We start from the raw sequence: 19,944 nt of genomic DNA on the forward strand, positions 1-19,944 counted from the left end.
TTAATTAAATAGAGGCTTCTCTAGTTACTCAATTATGGGCTGAAATTTAATATAGCACAACTGCTTCTGCTTTTTACATTTATAAAATATGCAATGAAGCCCTTACAAGGGGGCAGTATTCATGCTCCATCAGCTCAGAAATAGACTATTTAAAAACTATTACGTGATCATCTTTTTTTCCCCCATGAAATAGGTACCTCTCCTTAGACACATGGTGCTCCTCCTCTGGGAAGACAGTCATGAGGGAGCAACAGGATTTTCTTCAGTTGGGGGGAAGCAAATGGTTTCTCATCCATTCTCACATCCTAGACAGATCTGTGCTACGATACAAGGTAACCTTTAATTTAAGCCTCCCTTCACCCAAAGCACAGCCCATACATTCTTTCCTAATGTAAAGATTTCCAATAACAGCATAAAACTAGCAGTTAATAATAGGTCCCAGCATGTAAATTACAGTGGTCTCCAAAAATAAAGCTTCATGGGGGAAAAATTTGCAAGTTACCACTGTGAGGTAGACACAGTGAAAGAACGGAGTCCTCACACCACGGAAATCTGGTTGTCTCTGCGAAACTGGCAGACGCAAATACCCAGAACACAATCCTCAGAAATGGTGTGTTTTTTTTTAAAGTGTGTGTAACCCAAACTATGCCTTTTCCCCTACCTTGTCTCTCTGCCTCCCTGTCCTCACACAACCTTCCAATTAAGTATTCAGAGCTTGTTCAGAAGCCTAAATTTCTCTTACATCTCTAAAGAGCAAAATGAAGACTAAGCCATGATCGTCCTAGTACCTTACCTAAGGTAACTCCTCAGGAAGCTCTTGTTTCTTTGTGCCACAGTCCGGAACGACTCCTCAAGAAGCATTCTCAACAGCTCCCTCCCCCATTAAGACCCCTCCTCTTCAGTTATCAATCCCACAGAGGAAAACTGGGCAGGTTTGTCCAAAGGAATCCATTAAGAAATTCTGTGGAAGAGAAAGTTCACTTGTCTCTGTAATCCAAGGAAGCTGAGTCTTCAGCCCAGGCTAAGGGGGGGAGGGGAAGATCAGTGCTCCGGCCCAGGAGGGCATTGTAATTTTTATAGACCTCTGGCCTTCATCTTTATTTCAAAACCAACCGCCCTCTTATCTTAAGTCATTTAGTTCATGCACTGCTTACTCTTGGTGAAATATCTTTGTTGAGGGCTCTGAAGGTTTTCACTTGAGAGAACAGGACAGCTGAATGGCACATTGTGTACAGGGGTCAAAGGTCGGTGTTGGAGCAAAAGCCCCACTAATGCATTGTGAAAGACCTTCATTTTCACCAGAGGCTTTCCATGCATGTGAAAGTAAGCGCATCTCTCACCTACGACAAAAGCTTTCAATGAGAGGGATGGAGACAAAGGGGGGGGGGCAGGGGGGTGTCCTTAATTCTTAAGCAAGGAGTGAATGAAGTAAGGAACTTATAAAGAAACCAGGTGTTCAGGGGAGGGAAAAGGCATGTGATGCCTCAGGCATAACATACCAAACGAGATAAAGAATGAATGAAGTAGAGAATAATAGGAAATTGAAAAGATTTAAACTTCTTAAACCCCCACCTACGCACGCCAGATTCACCAAACAATTCTGAAAAGCAGACATTCTATGTAAGTTCATAGAATCACTTTTGAAGTCCTGAAGTGCCCTACAAATATGACGACCTAAGCATTTCTGAGGTGGTGTTGACTTCTAATATCCGCAATAGCAATTTGCATATTTGTAGAAAGTCCTTACTGATGTATTTCCTAGTCCAATGAAATGTGCAGTCTCTCTCAACCTCCACACTCTCACCTGGCAGGGAAGCCCTAGTGGGGAGGGGTAGGGGGAGGACAAACAATGACAATGAAGGCTGAAAAATTTGTCTTGGCTTGTGGAACCAATCAGTGGTAAGGGTAGTATTAGATCTCTGGGTGTATAAACACCCTCACTTCAGCACCAAAAATGTCCTCCATTGTGGGCTGGATAGAAGACCCTGGCTGGGTGGATACTTGCGGAGACATGTGCACCTTCCCTGCTTCTGAGAGGTCATAGTATGATGCTTTCTCGCAGTGTCTCCTGAAAGCCAGAGCTAGTGCACATGCCTGGAATCCCAGCACTCAGAGCCTGAAGCAGGAGGATCACAAGTTCAAGGCCACCCTGGGTTATAGGAGTGAGATTCCGAATCTCAAACAAACAAAGGCTGACTCCTATGTTACCTCCTTAGATCAAGAGGGAGATCAGATTTTGTTTTCTAAAGATCCACATCTTGGGGGGTGGAAAATAACAAGCTTGCGAACACAGGAAATGAATGGCAAGAAAATTACTTTGGTATTAACAAGCTTTTCTTGGGCAACTATGAATAAAATCTGTTCTGAGGCTTCGGGAATCAGGCTGAGCTTTTGGCATAATCTTTAAAGAAGCTGGAGGAAGGAAGACTGAAATTAAAAGAAGAGAAAGTTAATCAAAATCAAACTGGTTTTGTTTCTGGAGAAGACTCCTTCTTACCACTGGCAGCAACAACCAAAAAGAGAAAACATCCTGTTGTACATTTATGAGGTTCTGGTGCAGGTTAAATACTGGCTCTGTCCAGTCATTCCCACTTCACCCTCTCTCGGGCACTCCAAACATTTCTGCCCGCCTTTCGGAGATTTGGGAGAGCAAAGTCCTATCCCAGTGGAGTTCTCCTTGGAGGTGGCTCTGAACGTCAGCCAAGTGTCAGGGGTGTGTAAATATAAAACTGCACGATTATCACTCCAAAGAGTTTGAAAATGAACACACTAAAAATACGTCCCCTGATCCCACTTGGGGAGATGAAGAGAAATAAGCCATAGGGAAGACCCAACCTTGTACTTGTCCAATCTCACTCATGTTAGAGAGGAGTGACTTTTACCTTCTCGAGTGTTGAGCAGAAAACCTCAAGTGTGTAAAACACCCTGCTTTGGTTGGCAGGGTCCACCTGCCACTCCTTTCTCCTCTCCTCCTCCAGGAACATTCCCTCAACATGAAAACACTGCAGCTCATCTGGTACAGACTGCCTCTCTTCTGCATTTGAGTGTAGAGAGGTCCTTCCCAGGAAGGAGCCTGGGGCACTCATTATGTGTAAAATCCTCACAGCCACAAGTCCTTGTACAGAAAATTACACAGAAAGGCGCCAGCGAACCTCAGAGCTTGCAGCTCAGAATCTTAGAACCCACAGGGGTTTCTCCTGCCTTTCCAACTCAGATCTCCATGCCCAGATCCACGTAACATGCTGCGCCCACCACCGTCAGCTTTAAAATGGGACAGGATTTTAATGATGCAAAACAATATGAGAGCAATAGCTTTCTAGAACTTTTTAAATCTCCTCTAAACTTTAAGAATTTTTTTTTAATCAACCCCGCCCTATCAAGTTTTCTCAGCAATTTGCCTTTTCCAGAGTTTCCGTGGATCCCAAAAATAGTTCTGGTAAGAAGTGACTTTCTTTGTATTTAATAATTAAATTATACATGCGGCCATAAACAGACTTGGAAATGCACCCGAATCTTGGGAAGGAGTCCTTGTGACAGTAGGAGCAGAGATGCAGGCAGACCAGAGCAGCCTCTCTGCAGCTCCTGCTTCCTGGGCAGACGCTTGGCTAGAGACAGGGGACCAAGTGGATGCCTGCAGGGGGCTCTGCCACATCCGATGCTCAAGCCATTTCTTTTTTTTTTTTTTTCCCCTGGAATTGGGGACTGAACCCAGGGCCTTGCACCCAGAGCCTTGCGCTTGCTAGGCAAGCACTCTACCACTGAGCTAAATCCCCAACCCAAGCCATTTCTTCTCTTCCTCCTCTTCATTTAAAAAACCCAAAAGAATTAAAAAAAACTATTTTTAACTTTTTTTTTTCTGAGATGGTCTTATATAGCTTAGGCTGGGCTTGAACTCCTGATCCTTCTGCCCCCACCTCCCATGTGCTAGGATTACAGGGGTATGTATGCTACCTGCCTGGACATGCATAAAAATACTTCAGGATGACAAGAGTGACAACCATGGCTCCAGTTCCACCCTCCATTGCTTTCAATATACTTCCCCTGCCTCACCTCTGAATGTCCCTGCTAGATGTAAAGATCAGAGGCGCGGGTACGGGTGTGAGGCTGACAGAGATAAATATTATGATTATTCTTGAATCTTTGGGCTGAAGTCATGGCCACTGTCATTGTATCTGGATGGGTTGTTTTACTGGCAGAAATGTTATGAGCTAGAATTAGCTAGCATGAATTTAAAACAAAGACAGAACGAAGCCAAGGCTTGCCAAAGCAGATTGGTATTTGAAACCCAGACACCAAATCCAGGACTTCTTTTGGGACGCTCCTATGGGCTCACTGATTCTCTGGAGCAGCAACATTTTCCCCAAAGGTTGGGACACTCTGGGGAATCCTAGCTACTTCTATAATGATTAGCTCTGTGCAGATTCCCAGAATTGGTGTCTCAGAGCGGGAGGGCTCCCATAGCAGTTGTGCATGAATGGGCGATGATACCCTCCCTCCTGCAGGGGGCTCATGGGAAGTTTCTGAAGCGGAAGGCTTGGTCTCTTTCCATGCCCTGGGGTTTTGAGGTCAGGGGGTGGAGTTTGATGGAAGCCGCTGTGTTCTCTGGTGTGACAACTGAAGGTAGGAGCAGAATCCATAAAGCCTCAGCCATATCACCAGACCAGTTTTGCCTGGGTTTCCTAGGACCTCGGGATAGAAACCGACCTGGGCTATAAAGGCAAACACGAGGATTGTCTATATAGGTTGAAAGTGATTTCTATAAATAACGTGGGGGGTGGGGGGGAACAGGTGCAATTACTGTTCCTCCTCCATATTTAATTTCGAAGAGTAGAGGAGGAGGATTCTCAGTGGTGACATGAGGAAAATTAATGAATTAACATGCAGCTCCTGTTAGCTCAAAGGCAATCATCTTAAAATGCTTCCTGGTTGCTGAGAACCGGGTCTTTGTGGGCTCTACTCATTCCAAGCCACCTTCCCTAGAAAAGGGAGCTCGCCATTTTCTCTGAGGTCAGCTCAATGCAAGCTAGGAGGGATCTGCAGCCCGGATATTAGAGGACCCATTTGTGGGGATCGGGCGCACTGAAGGGAGGAGCTCTGAGTCCTAGAGGAAGCCAAGAATAAATGGCCCTAACAAGTATGCGTATGAGCTGACAACCATTGCAAGGATGATAACCTAGAATGCATGAGATGTCCGTATGAGGCAGGGTCTGGAATGTGTATGGGGGTGGGGGTTGGGGGATGGGAGTGTGGGGGAGACACCACTGCCATCTAAGCCTGGCAAAAACATTCAGAAACCTATGATGCCCAAGAGTAAATCCCAAGTATGTTTTTGCCTTAAAGGCCCAAACCTTCAGTTTTAAAGCTGTTAAAACCCTACTTTTAAAAATCATACAGTGGGCAGATCACCAGGATGAAAACCTGACCATCTAGTATAGTATTATAAAAGAATTTAAAATAACGTGGGGAAATGTTCCAAGCCTGAAAAGTCACTTTCTCACACAGAAAGCCTGTGTGTTTATAGGAGCACAGAGCTCTGGGCAACTGCCACAGAGTCTCAAGAACTGGAGAACACTGAGAATTCATCAGTGGGAAGGACTTTATGATTCCAGTTCTTTACACATTTGCCTATTGGTCCCAGTGTCCCATAAACCCTCTTTAAGGTGTGTCTGGGACCTAGGGCTTTCTCTCCCTCTTTTATGCCAGAAACTTCCCTCTTCCAGAACATTCTCTACAGACTTCTCTGAAGTCTTTGAACACTTGTTGCTCCTTAATATACTGCTCCTTAGCCTGGGCATAAACATTCCTTATTTCTTTTTTTGTACAAAAAGATTTATTTATTTATTATATGTAAGTACACTGTAGCTGTCTTCAGACACACCAGAAGAGGGCATCAGATCTCATTACAGATGGTTGTGAGCCACCACGTGGTTGCTGGGATTTGAACTCAGGATCTCTGGAAGAGCAGTCAGTGCTCTTAACCACTGAGCCATCTCTCCAGCCCTCCTTCATATTTCTGACTTGCTTGCCTCCAGTTTCCAGCTACTGTTATTCCTGATGCCAGAAATCAGCACTTAAATCCCTTATGGGTTAATTTCATTCTACTGAGGATCTGAATAAATAGGTGGACTTTCATTTTCTTTGTTATGATTAAACAATTCTCGACATGGGGTAGGCCATTAATAACCACTTGCTGGTGGATTTCCTTCCATCTTGTGAATCGGTCATCCTTCAGCAAACAGGATTTGGCTCAATCTGAAGAGATCTGTGGTGGTTTGAACGAGACGTGTCTCTGGTACTCTGATAGTCTCATCCATTTGATTACTTGGTCCCTCCAACGTGGTGTTGCTGTTGGGGGAGGTTCAGATGGTACAGCCTTGCTGGAGAGGGACTTTGAAATTAAAAGCCTGGTGCCACTTCTAGTTTTTCCTCTGTATCTGCTATGTTTGAGGATGTGAGCTCTCAGGTAACTGATCCGGCTGCCATGCCTGCTGCTTGCTCTTGCTTGCCTGTCATGATGCACTCTATTCCTCTACAATTGTATGCTCATCTGTCACGACAGACTCTTATTCCTCTGGAACTGTAAGCACAAATAAACTCTTTTCTAAGTTTGCATTGGTCATGGTGTTTTATCACAGCATCAGAAAGCGTCTATTACACGATCCAAATGTAATACAAAGCGGGTTGAACAGACATTGAAAGCCGGCATGGTACATGAGCTCTCATGAGAAATCCTGTCAGTGTTTCCAGTTGTCACCACTAGTAAATGACACACCTATGTCACGTGAATAAAGGTCCTCAGACCCTATGAGCTGTGACTGGACAAACTAGAACCACGTCAAGAGCCAATATGAAAAATCAGATATAAATAGACTTGTTGGAGCGCAACTTCTCAGGAGGTTGGGGAATCTCATTAGCAGCCCCCTTTTTAATAGAAAGTGACCATCCCCAAAGGGATCTAACTTCTGCCGCAAGGCCTTCACTCTAACACATCACAGAGAGGAACGAACGCTCATGGAACCAGTCAGAGTTAGGTTTGAATTTCTACTCCACTACTTACAGGCTGTGACAGGAGACAAACGCCTTCCCTTCCTGAACACATACTTGGAGAACAATAAGGGTCATATCACCATCAGCCTCTCCTATCACAATGCCCGTAGTGTCAAGAAGTAAACAAGATAAGGCTCATAAAGTACCTGGCTCAGTCCCCAGCAAATTGCATGCGGGTGGACTTCTCCCCCTGTTCCCTTCCTTTTGATTACCAACCACTACTGTGCGAATGGCACCTGCAGTCATACACTAAGTAGGAAATGTAGTTTGTAAGTTATACATACATAATATATGTTATAAATGTAATTTATAATGTCTTCTGTTTACAATGTCGTGGTTTGCACTGATCATTTCTTGACTGAGCTCAACATTTCATAAAGACCCCAGTGACCAGGCTTTTGTATATTCGCGTGCATATGGACATAAGGAGGGAAGGGGAGCCAAAGAATTTTGATGTTCCTTCTTTTTCAGTATTTCCTCCCCAGCCAGTGGTAGCGCTCGCCAGTAATCCCGGGTCTGAGGCCAGCCTGGGCTATAGAGTGAGATCATATCTCAAATTCTCTTTTTCCTTTCTCTGAGATGAACCAAGTTATCAGGAGCCTTTTAAGGTTTAAAGCAGCACACAGAAGCTGAGAATTTCCAGGGACTCCCTGAAATTAGAATTATCTGACTGTGCTTTAATGTCAGGGGCAAGGGCAGCTTATTATTCTCTGAACTTAACTAGAGATGACACTGGTCTCTAGTCCCCAAAAGAACGAGCCAGAGGCATTTCGTGAGGCTTCCAGATGTCGTATGTCACATCATGCTCAGAGCTCTTCAGATTGGGTATGGGAAAAAATTAGACACCAGTCTCAAAGGATTCTGCCTCCGAGGTTGAATCTGTCTAAGTAAGGAATCTACGCTGATGGAGGACCCAGGCAGACAGTGTAGAAGATGACGCCCCCTCATAACCCTCCCCTCTTCGAAAATAAATTCATGTCTCTCTAGAAAAGTCTTATTTCTCTCTTCCAGGTACAGTTATAATCACACACACACACACACACACACACACACACACACACACACACACACACACACACGTACCCCGCCATGAAGCCGTTCATAGCCATTCCAAGGATGGTCCCTCCAAAGATGGCCGCTTCCTGTGTGCCTTCCAAAGGTCCTCACCACCCTGCATCCTTCTGCCATTCTCTCTTGCATTTCTCAGTTAATGTGAATGCACTGACTTTTACATGCTTATTTATCACTGTTGCATGTATGTGTATGTATACTATGTGGGAGTGCTGATGCATGCATGTCAGGTGAATGCATACCATAAAGTACAAGTGCTGGTCAGGACAACTTTTGGAAGCCAATTCTTTCCTTCCGCTTTGGGATCCAGGAGTCAAACCCGCATTGCAAGTGGTTCTTACCCACTGAGCCGTCTCCCTGGCCTGCAACTATGAACTTGTCCGATTTCATTGCACAACTACAAGCTTCTGAAACCTGAGGGTCTACATCTCCCGTGCTATGCAGTATTAAATTCCCACTGTCATGCCTGACATCTGAAGGTCTCTGGGGTTGAGCTGTTTCTCTGGCATCAGCACAGTAGTTAGCAAGGAGTTATCACACACGGTAGATGCGGAGTGAATATTTCTGCTTGAAAAACAGATTGAGTTTTAAGAAAAGAGCTATATCTGTGTAAGTTGCCACTGAAATGTAAGTATACTATAAATAGCACAGAACCTAGACTATTAAAAACCTAAAGGCAGACAATGAAGAACTTCAGGGAAAATCAAAGATTCTAAGTCAGGGAGCTGACTTAGAGTTGCTTCGGGTCAAGATAGACCTAGGTGAGATGACTAGTATTATACTGATAGGCTCCGTCCTTAGAACCTGGAAGGGGATGGGTAAAATGGAAAAAACAGGCCAGGCATGGTGATACACGCCTTTAATCCCAGCACTCAGGAGGCAGAGGCAGATGAATATCTGTGAGTTCAAGGCCAGTCTGGTCTACAGAGTGAGCTCTAGGACAGCCAGAGCTACACAAATAAACTCTGTCTCAAAACAAAACCAACAACAACAACTAAAGAAAAAGAAAAGGAAGAAACACAATCTAAGGAGCTGGGAGTCTTCTTGTGGGTGGGAGGGTGCATGCTCGCCCTGGGTACCCTTGTGTTTAAAGAAAAAGCACTCTGGCTTCCACACTACCTCACTGTCCTCTCTGCACCCCAGGAAGGTAGGTAAGGGTTAAACCCATTTCACAGAGAGAGAGAAATTGAAGCAGAGGCTATGCAGCCTGTGTTCCGCCACAAAGCTGGTCAGCAGTAGAGTGACTTACAAACCAGGTCAGTTGACCTCAAGTACACAAATACCCCTTCCACCTTCCTGCCAGAGTCTGGGGCTAACCCAAAGCCCTGGCTGAGGCCTCCAATTAGCCTCAACTCAGAACCTTCAGCATTCAGCATCTCCAAGGGCCTGGATTAGTGCCACAAAGTCTCCAGTAATCACGGTAGTTAGAGTTGCTTCCGGTCAAGATAGACCTAGGTGAGATGACCTAGTGCAGCCCCTGTACTGCTGCACTGTGACATCTGGGGTGGGGTGATCTCGGACATACCTACTTACCCTCTTACATCTCTTCTTTTCATTTGTGAGACGAGATGATTAAAAGTAAAAGGGGGCTGGAGAGATGGCTCAGTGGTTAAGAGCACTGACTACTCTTCCAGAGGTCCTGAGTTCAAATCCCCGCAACCACATGGTGGCTCACAACCATCTGTAATGGGATCTGATGCCTTCTTCTGGTGTGTCTGAAGGCAGTGGCCATGTACTCGTATACGTAAAATAAATGAAATCTTTTAAAAAAAATAAATAAAAATTTAAAAAATTAAAAAAAAAAAACCACCCCACATGACCAAGAAGATTAAATGGGTGTCTAAAATGCCCTTAGCCTAGAGCAAAAAGGACTAGTGAGGAGAGGAGACTCCCTGGCCTGTATGGGGAAGTACTAGTGAGGGAAGGAGACTCCGGCCTCCCTTCTCAGCCAGGGCTGAGGTCTTGCAGGAGGAGGTTAAGTCAGTGAATGAGGTTTGCCTGGGGTGTGCATGTCTAGCCCCATAAAACCCCCTGAAGAGAAGCAGCTCGTTGGCTTTGGGCTTTGCGGTCCCTCACAGGTAGCTGTCCTCTCGCAGAGACTGACTACATTTGGGCCAAGCCAAAACTCTGTCCCAGGGACTTGCCCCGTGGCTCTGTGGGTTGTGTGAGCACACAGCGCATGCAGTGAATAGGCATTATTTACACCTGTTCCCCAGCTATACCTAAAGGCCATTTCTAGGAAGGAATGTTGGGGGGAGGGGGGTTTGGGAGGGGAGGGGGAAGGTGCTGAAGGAGCTCCAAGCTCGGACTTCAGGTTTCCTATTTGAATGACAGAGGAGGAAGGAATAGTTCTCTCCAGGGGGAGCCTATTGTTTGGGGTGTGTAAGGCAGTGTAGTAGTCACAGCCTTCCTGGGCATCTGCTATAGGGCAAGGAGGCATGGGGCTGAGAGCAGATCAAAAGCTGGCCATGAAACCTGTGAGGGCCAATTAAGTCATTCTCCTTGTAGCCTCAGCTGGGCTATCTCCTTCTGGGCTTGAGGGGAGCTGGAACACACAGGGAAAACATCTCTTTGACCCCCCACTGGCTTCAGCTAAACCCCATTTCCAGTGTCTAGCTGTCCTCAGAGCAAAGGCATGGATGGGTTAAGCTCCAGCTCTGTGGACCAGAGCCAGGCAAGTTAGGCTTTATAACCGAAGTGTAGCAATTCCAAGCCCGACCTACACTTTACAACATCCCCTCTCTCTGTGCTTTGTGAATGGTAATCCACATTCAGCCTGCAAATCTTGGGCCTGGATGGAGAGGAAACCACAGCCCCATCCCTGGGGAGGTGTAATGAGACCTCTGTTCTCTGGGTTTTGGCAGACAGGTCCCGCATCCCCCCCAACCCCCAGCACACCTGCCCAGAAACTGAGCCAGGTACTCAACAGCTGTGGCCCCAGGATGGGGCACTCAGCTCAACAAAGACCAGGTTCCCTGAGGACAGAGTGACTTCTCTGGAATGGCATGGGGCCAAAGAAGGGGACAGGAAAAACTATCAACCGAGAAGAAATCTTGTACCTACAGAGGATGGATGTGTAGGAAGATGAGGTGACAGATGCTGGGAGTCACTTGGAAGCTTTGGGCCACCTGGGGTTTAGGGGAAGCAAAGAACACATCTCCAGAAGGTGGCAACCCCTTGTGGAATCCAGGTAGAGTCTAGTTAGGGTGGTGGTGCTTTTAGAGTTTGGAGGCTGTGACCCACCTATCCTTCCACCTTCTCCAAGAGTCACTGAATTGAACTGTAGCTTAGCTGAAAGTCTTACCCAAAGAATCCCAGGAGGGCCCTAAGTGGATCTAGTCTCCATGAACAGCCTCGTCAGTCGCCAGTCGCAGGAACGATCAGTCACTACATTCTGCAGGCTTTCGCACCGCTGCAGCCTGTGTGCTATGGTTAGGGACCAAAAAGTTTTGGGACCTGTGTCTACAGCTCTGCAGAAGGAAACAGGCCTCCCTTCCTGAGCATTGGCCAGTTTTTTGCTTTTACCCTACCCTCGGTTTGAAGCAGAGCTACAACTTGGGAGCTCCCTCCAAGGAAACACGCGGAAGCAGGAGCCTGTCTCTAGGGGGCAAGTCTGGGCTCCCCAAGGGAGCGGTAGGGAAGCAGGCGCAGTGGGTGTGGCCACTGCACCTACAACAAGGTTCTCCGGGTCAACCCCCTCAACACCCCCTGAGGGAAACCAGTGTAGATCTTGGGATGATAGCCTAAGATAAGCTCCCAGGAAACCCGGAAAGTCCCAGCACTGGCCGCAGTAAAGGGCCACTTCTCTCAGTTTGGAGCACTTCCTAAGCTAGCTCCGGGGACTTTGGGTGGTGGACCTGTGGTCATTTCCACTTTGTAGTTTCAGCCTCCTCTCTCATCCTCATATTTATAGAAGAGGGCTGTACCTCACAATGCACCTCCTTAAGGACTCTTATTTTTTACCAGTCCCCAGGGCACAGTCCCATTCCAAAGGATCCAGGCAGCTATAGGGTCACAAATTCAACGCCCCTCCTTTCCCCCAAGTCTTATCTTTAGATCTCCCATTACCTTCTTTCCGGATTTAAAGCCCAGAGTTAGGGGTAACCTTGGCTGAGTGGCCAGAGCCATAGGCTCTCTCCAGACACCCGCCCTGGTCCCTGAGGACCCTGACCCAGCTTTGCAGCCTCCGATGCTGCAAATCACAGACCTGAGTTCAATCAACTTGTGCTATTGTCTGAATTCGTCCAGGTCTCCCGGACTCTCCCTCCAGGATCCTCTTTCCATACCTCTCCAAACCCGCAGCCCCAAACAGCAGCAAGCCAAACAGGGCGGGAGGGGAAGGGGGAGCCAGATGCACTGAGGTGCTGGCACTCCTTGCTCTGGCAGAGTAGCCCAGCCAAGATCCTCCTCCTTGCGGACCCCACGCCACTGCCCCGAGGCTGCAGATGCAGAGGACCTGGGAGCCCTGCTAGTGGGGATGCCCTAAACCGACTCTAGGGCTTACCTGCGGGGAAAATTCGCTGTTCTTCCCGACCTGGGCAGGGGCAGATGAAGCATCTTCCCTGGCTCAGTCAGCCATTCAGTAGATGAGCACCAAATATACACGAAACAGCCTTCACCTGGCACGCGGCGGGCACCCCAAATCGTAAGAGCCGCGGACCACGCGGAGGGGCGGACGCCGCACCGGTCCTCGGCCCTCTGCTCCCTTTTTTCTGCACAGCCGGCCTAGTACTTACGGCTCCAGCTGTACTTAAAGCGACAGAGCCCAATTTCTCTGTCGCTGACTTCTGTCCCGAGCCCCAGCGAAGCAGGCTGCCAGCGGGCTCTTTAACGCCCAGAGCAGGTAGACAAAGAGCTACCGCAGTCTTTACGATTTCAGTGGCCTCTGCGGCCTCTGTAGCCGGAAGGTGTGGAGGTAGTGGGGGGTTAAGGGCCTCGACCTCCACCTGGGCTGTTCCTGAGTTAACCCCTTGAATGCCAGCAGCAGTCTGATGGGCGGCTTGCCTCGCGCCGCAAGGGTCGAAAGAACGAAGGGGGCGTGAGCAGCTGAGCATTTCCAGGTCTCCCCGGCAGGGAGCCGAGGTGGTGCACCCGTGAGTAGGGCTGAAGAGGCCTGGGCAGAGCCTCCCCACAGAGAGGTCAGGTCCTTCCTCATCACTTACTAGGTTTTTACAAATTACTCAAAATTGGTGTACTAAAGTCATACACTCATCCTTGAAACAAGATGAAGGTCACAGGGGCTCCATATTGATTGAGGTTGGCTCTGGACCGTTATTGTAGGGGTGGGATAAGATAATGTGACCTCTCTCCCTTAAGGGGTGGGGAGAAAACAGATTTCTGGTATTCTGCGGACTACAGCAGAGGTGTGCTGGCTGCTGAAGGGACTGTGCAGGCAGTTTGGGGGTGGCATGCAGTTCACAGTTCCCAAGCTAGGGTCTGCACGCCTTCATCCAGCGGGCATTTCCAGCGGCCAGACTAAGTAGAAAAGGATCCCAAGATACTTGTCTTTAACCGAAGGCATTAAAAACAGTGCGGTGATAGCAGGGCTCAAACCTTGGGACTCTTCTGCCTTCAGGACCCGGCAGTGACAGACACCCTACTTTAAGTCAAAGGAAAGGGACAGCTGCTCTAAATATGTGGGTCTCGAACCCTCCAGGATCCAAAAACCCTTTCACAAAGGTTGCCCAAGACTATCAGAAAGCACAGATATTTACATTGCAATTTATAACAATGCCAAGATTATATTTATGAAATAGCAACAAAATAATTTTATGGTTAGAGGCTACCACAACATGAGGAACTGTATTAAAGGGCTCCAGCCTTGGGAAGGTTGAGAACCCCTGCGCTAGAGGACCACCTGCTTCCTCTGCTCCCTCCAGTCCTCAAGCCTTAAAGGAAGAAGCTCTGTGGTTGTGTCTCCAGCCAGAGGTGAGCCAAGCAAGCTAGGAAGACTGGATGGATCGGATCTGCACTTCTTCCTTTAAAAGCCCCAGGAGGAGGCCAACGAGATGGCTCAAGTGTATGGCTTTAGCCTCTGGCCATGCTTAGACCAAGTTCAATTCCCTGGATGGCCAAAGCGGAATGAGAAGAGACTCCTAAAAATCGTGCTCTGGCATCCACACATAGGCCGTGGTACACACACAGCCACAGAAGCAAGCACGCGCGCGCGCGCGCGCACACACACACACACACACACACACACACACACACACACACCACAAATAAATCAGTAAAGTTTTACAAAGTTGAACAACTTCATGTGGACAGCACCATGGGACTGAGCTTCTCGGTCCTTAGACCTTGTAGTTTCTGCTTTAGCTAGTGAGCAGCAGGGGACATATCTGAGAGCCCACCTCCTCTTAGCCTGGGCTAAGGCCTGACGGGCTTTGAGTTTTCCCCTTAAAGCCTGACTTTCCTCAGACCTGTGACTGCCCAGGGGCACTGACCTGGGGCTCTGAGGAATGAATCCTAGTTGTAGGGACCTTTGTCCCTGATTAGGCTGGGCTGGAGGGAGGACGCTTATATCAAAGGTAGACCATTGTTGAGTTCTACAAACACATTTAGAGATCCTAGGAAAGGGGAAGGCTGCAGTGACCCTGGCAGCTCTACCTTTCGGATTACTATGCCGTAGCATGGTGAGACAAGAAGATTTTATTACATAAGGAGTCTGGGTGGGTAAGACATAGGAACGATGCATTTGCCAGCTTTGTAGGAAGTAAGCACCAGGTAAATGGTCTAATACATTCTTCTGTCTTGGTGCAGAAATACTGTCCCTGGACTTATCCTTGGCCTGATACTGTCCTGGGCTCCCCATCCTCACCACAGCCACAGAGAGAGAATCCCAGGAGGTTCTGTCCCTACTGCTGAGCTGGAGTTGGCCTGGGTCATCTGGGGAACAACTTACAGCACCGTGAGGGATTCTCTTTAGCCCCAGCCAGCATGAATCCTGAATAAAATGGCTGTGTCAGCCAGAAGAATGTCATCCACAGGGGATTTTGTTCTCCAAATCTAGCTGTAGGTTTTCCATAAGGTTTTGTTTTTTTTTTTTCTTTGTGGCTTTCTGGTCAGAGCTGGAGGGAGGATCCGAGGAAGGGTAAGAGATGGGAGTTTACTCAGAGGCAGGGTGGTGTGTGTGTGTGTGTGTGTGTGTGTGTGTGTGTGTACACGTGTACATACAGCCACTCAGAGACCACAGGGCCATATTCTCCCTTATACTGGCAGCTTGTCTACCCAGCAGTCTCCTCTGACTCTGGCTACATCTTGCCCCACCAAAGGGACTAGGGGACCAGGCCATGAACAAGTCTTGGCCAGCAGCTTAGCCACAAGGAAAGGCTCTCAGCTTCCTGGTCCTTGTTAAGGGAATTCCTGGCTTGAAGATCTCCTTCCCAAAATGGATTTCTAAGCTACCAGAATTCAGCAGAACAGGAGACTCCCTCCCTGGGTCCCCCTTTCCTCCTTCAAGCTGCACCTTGTGGAGTACCTAGTTTTTTGTGTAGGCTTGAGTGGGCTTTTACAGGCTAAGAAGCAGGGCCCAAGAGGTTTCACTACTTAAATAAATAGCATGCAAATTAGCACTTGCTATTTTCAGCCCACAGGTCAGGGCACTTTGGTAATTGGGCTGCAACTTAAAGGGGAATGCTGTCCCGGGCTTTTGTCAAATCAGAAAAACAGCCTTCCCTGGCAACAGGACCTACTCCTGTGCTTGAAGAGGCCCTGACCTTGCCCATCATGGAGGTGTGGCAGAATGGGGGTGATATGGTGGCCCTGGCCACAGAGGAGAGGCATGTAGAGCTGACTCCGAGTGCTCCTTTCTCAGAGAAGGAAGACACCTGCTGAAAGGGAGCTGGGTACCAGGCACTTTTCCAGAAAGAAATGCCAGCCAATGAGGGTGAGAGGAAAAAGGCCTGTGTGTGTCAGATAGACGTCCTCTGTGCTCCTTTGGCACTTCTCCTCAGAGATCCCTCAGGAGCTATGACCTCATTTATCTCCCATGCCAGCACCATCAGACTGCCTCTTTACAAGGGGAAACTGAGGTTTGGAAAGACTGGAAAACGTCCAGAGCAGAGGATAGGTCCCCCGTGTGCGTGAGCCCTTCAACGGATTACTGGGGATGATTTATGCTTCCTTCACACACTCCCCCCACTTCCCGATCTTGAAGGGTCTCCAACGAGTGTCAGGGCCCTCTTGGACAACGTCTCCTTCTCAGCAAAGATACCTAACAGAGGTTTTGAGTGGCTTCAGTTGCGTCCCTGACAAATATTTCAAAGACTGATATGGTCGGTTAGAATGGGGCAAGCAAAAAAAGACACAGGCCAGGTAGTTTGGCATGCTCTGCATTCTGAGGTCACTTGGCTAAGAATTTCTGGGGACCAGTGTCACCTAGCTGGGGCCTGATCTCATACCTGCTTTCCTGGTGAGTCCCTTTGGTAGACTGAGTCCCTGAGTAGACACTTTTGCTTTATCCCTTGACCTGCCCAGTTCCTTTTTTCTCACCAACTCTGAGGCTATGGAATTTCTCAAATGGAAACCCCCTGCTCCTCCACAGGTCATCAGAGAACCTCCCTCCAGTCCTGTGGGTGACTGGACACAGAGACTACCCCCATACATTTGAGCTAAGCTAGTAACAGCTTCCCCTCCCTCACCCCCATCCCCCTTCTCTCCTTCATTTGTTTGAGACAGAGTCTCACTGTGCAAGTAGCTCTGACCATTTCAGAACTTGTGAGTCTCCTGTCTCAGCCTCCTATGTATGTAGTATCTTGGCAGTGACAGGCATAAAATGGAGTGATTAAAAAAAAGAGAGAGAAAGAATTAAACAAAAAATGGTTGGACAGGGAAAGGAAAGAGAAACGATTTGGGAGAGGGAGTCAGTAAGTGAACCCTTTCCCCCACACTGTTAGAAAAATTTCTGGCTACATCCCTAATCCTGCTTCAAAGATCTCCCAGTGACTTCCAAATCTTGATGAATTCATTTGGTTTTGTTTGACCTGGAGAGAAATATCTGGAAAACTGATGTCTGGCTCTTTTTCTCAAAGGACCCAGTGATCTAAGGTCAGGTAGCTAGCTTTGTTATACTTCCTTCAGATCATCCATGGTCAGGAGGGTTGACAGTGGCCTAAGGGAACCTGCCCATGATGATGGCACTCCTAGGTCAGGAATTTCTTGACCCACTGGCAATGTCTGAGGTCTACCATAGATCTTGGAATGAGCTTTTCTTCTCTCTTAATGTCCCAGTCTGCCTCCAGGCTCTTCCAGGAGGAGGTGCCAGGAAGCCTGGACCAGATTCAACTCAGAGACCAGAGCTGAAAAGACTTGAAAGGTCACCACAGCCAGCCACAGGCCCTACAGATGAGGCCCAGAGGAGCAGGTAAGTGATGTGCATGGCATTCCTGTGCACAAGTCTCTTGGTTCCTAGACGAGGGTTTCTGCAGATTGTGGTATCGCCTCTTGCCAGATCCCTCCGCAGGGCCAGCCTGGGACTCATATTGGAAGGTATGGAGGTCAGGCTGTGGAACGGTTTGAATGCGGGCATTGAGAGTCGGCAGATGCGCACGGAGAGTTCCAAAGCCAGTCTCTAGTCCCAGCTGAGATTCCTCCCCAGTGGCAAATGAACCAGCTGAAGGAAGGGGCCCTGCTCCCAGCTGTGCTAGTGCTCAGCAAATATTTATGTAACCTTTGCCAAGCCCTGACTTTCCCACCATCCTGCAGTTGGGAACTGGAGAGAAGTGAGCCTCAACAGATCTTTCTTGGTAAGCTAGCATCTTCATAGGCTTCACTTGCCATCCCTGAGGAGAGACGGGATACTGGGGAGGGAGGAGGGAGGACAGTGGGAGGAGAGGTTGCTGCTCTAGCAAGTGCCTGATGAGCTGGGGTGGGAAATGGGAGATGGTGGGCAAGTGTCACTGTATGTGTATGTCATGTGTATAAGCATGTGTGTGTCCGGATGTGGGTGTGTACCATCTCATTTAATCCCGGCCCCCTCGTGCTTCCGGCTCTACACCAGGTGTGACTATCCGCGCATGCCTGCATTGTTGCAGAGGTCTCCTGTCACACTTTTCCTCCCACAAGAAAACAGACGGTGCTCATCATGGCCCACCTGGCCCCTAGCTAACTCCTGACCTCATTTCTGACCACGCTGTCCTCCGTTTACTTGGCTTCAGTGGCACTGACCTCCTTCTGGTTCCCTGACCATATATTTACTCTTGCCTTGGGGCCTTTGCACACGCTCTCCTGTTTATTGGATCAAAGAAAGCTTTCCTGATCATCCTACGTCAACTGGCCTACACCCGCTGCTCACCACTCAGCCTTGCTTTTCCTTATAGCACACAGCATTACTTAAGGTTATATTTTAATTTTTATGCATTTGCTTGCCATTTCGTTCTATATGACCCTGAGGACAACAGCCATGTTTTCTTCTCCTGTATCTGCCTTGTCTGCCATGCTGTAGCCATTCTACCAAGTATAGCTGAACTCAGAAACAAATATCATGAAGAGTGAAGCAAAAACAGGCTAGGTAACATCCCGGGTCGGTAGGAAATAGCGAACCGAAAATTAAATTATAGTCAATCAGGCTCTGGAATGTTCCGTAGACTGTCGCTCTGCTTCCCAAGAAAAGGGAACTTACCTCAGGAGCAGGTGAAGAAGCTGGTGAGATTGAATAGCTGCTGCCTCCAGAGGGCAATGGGGTCTTGGAGTGAAAAGCACACTTGGAAGTGCTTTGCCCTGACGGGTGGGCGTGGGCGACTCCAGAAAGCAGGGGACAGCTGGAGAAAGTTCACTTCAGCATGGGCTGGAACCACTGGCTATCCCCAGGGCCCTTCTCCCCAAGCTCATTACGGGTTGGAAAGGGAAATGACAGCCAGATAAATCTTGTTCCTCTCCTAATAACATTCAGTGGAACACCAGTGGCCCTGGGAACCCCTGTTGCTAGCAGCTCTATGGCCACATATGTGGCCACATGTATCGCCAGATCTGTGGCCACACGTAGGTAGTGCCAGTCCTAAAGTGCCCCTAGTTATCAGACCTACAGTGTCTGAGAATGAAGTCTGCGGGGCAGTGGAGGAAGCCTGAGACAGGAAGGGGCGGAGCAGTGAGAGGAGGGGCGGAGCAGTGAGAAGAGGGGCGGAGCAGTGAGAAGAGGGGCGGAAAGAGTGTGAAGAGCCAGGATGGGTGAGAGCTGGGTCTCTGTCTCCAGACAGGTGGTGACAGAAAGGAGAACAACTCAGGGCATAGCCCGTGAATACAAACCAGAGGAGAGAAGTGAGGACTGAGCATTCCACTTGCTCTTCCTGTTCTGGATCAAGTGCAAGATCATTCACTTCCTCTGGGAAGTCCCTCCTCCTCTCTGACGCTGCTTACTCCGTAAAGACCTGTGCATAGGTGGCTGTGCATCCCCAGGCGATCGTGCACACACATTGCTTCTACATCCAGTCACTTTTCACCATCGTGCTCAGATGGCTCTCCCACACTGTCCATCTCTCCCTCCCACTCCTGGATATGCACAGAACTTCACCCCACGCTCGGATTTACCCTCTCTCACCTGCTTGCTCTCCTTAAGCCTGCCTCCCAGATTCAGTGAGGGTCTATCCGTTTCTGACCTAGCCACACGCTTTGGATCTCTTTTCTATTCTGCTTTTCAAATCCAGACTTCTATGCAGACTTCTATGCTGGTGCTTGCACCACTGTCATCGGAACATGAAGCACGAACTGTCTTCAGCCTCTTTGGTGCACCCTCCTGAAGAGAGGAGGGTGGGTAAACCTCCTGCTTGGTCTGCTGGCCTTCCTTCAGCTGCAGTGAATGGTGCTTTGCTGCCTGGCCAGAGACATCTG

The 19,944-nt window shown here is 48.4% G+C and overlaps 1 protein-coding gene across 9 annotated transcripts in view; it reads right to left on the reverse strand.

Annotated features, from left to right (window-relative positions):
• Positions 1-19,944, reverse strand: part of Nav1 (neuron navigator 1) — a 252,363-nt gene that overhangs the window by 64,607 nt on the left and 167,812 nt on the right. For 2 of the 9 annotated variants that reach the window (XM_063272615.1, XM_063272614.1), the window contains exon 1: positions 12,623-18,688. In XM_063272615.1, the coding sequence (XP_063128685.1) occupies positions 12,623-12,675 (53 nt within the window). In that variant the 5' untranslated portion in view covers positions 12,676-18,688. 9 annotated transcript variants of the gene reach the window in all.

Source organism: Rattus norvegicus, chromosome 13 (genome assembly GCF_036323735.1).
Source record: "Rattus norvegicus strain BN/NHsdMcwi chromosome 13, GRCr8, whole genome shotgun sequence".
Classification (NCBI taxonomy): domain Eukaryota; kingdom Metazoa; phylum Chordata; class Mammalia; order Rodentia; family Muridae; genus Rattus; species Rattus norvegicus.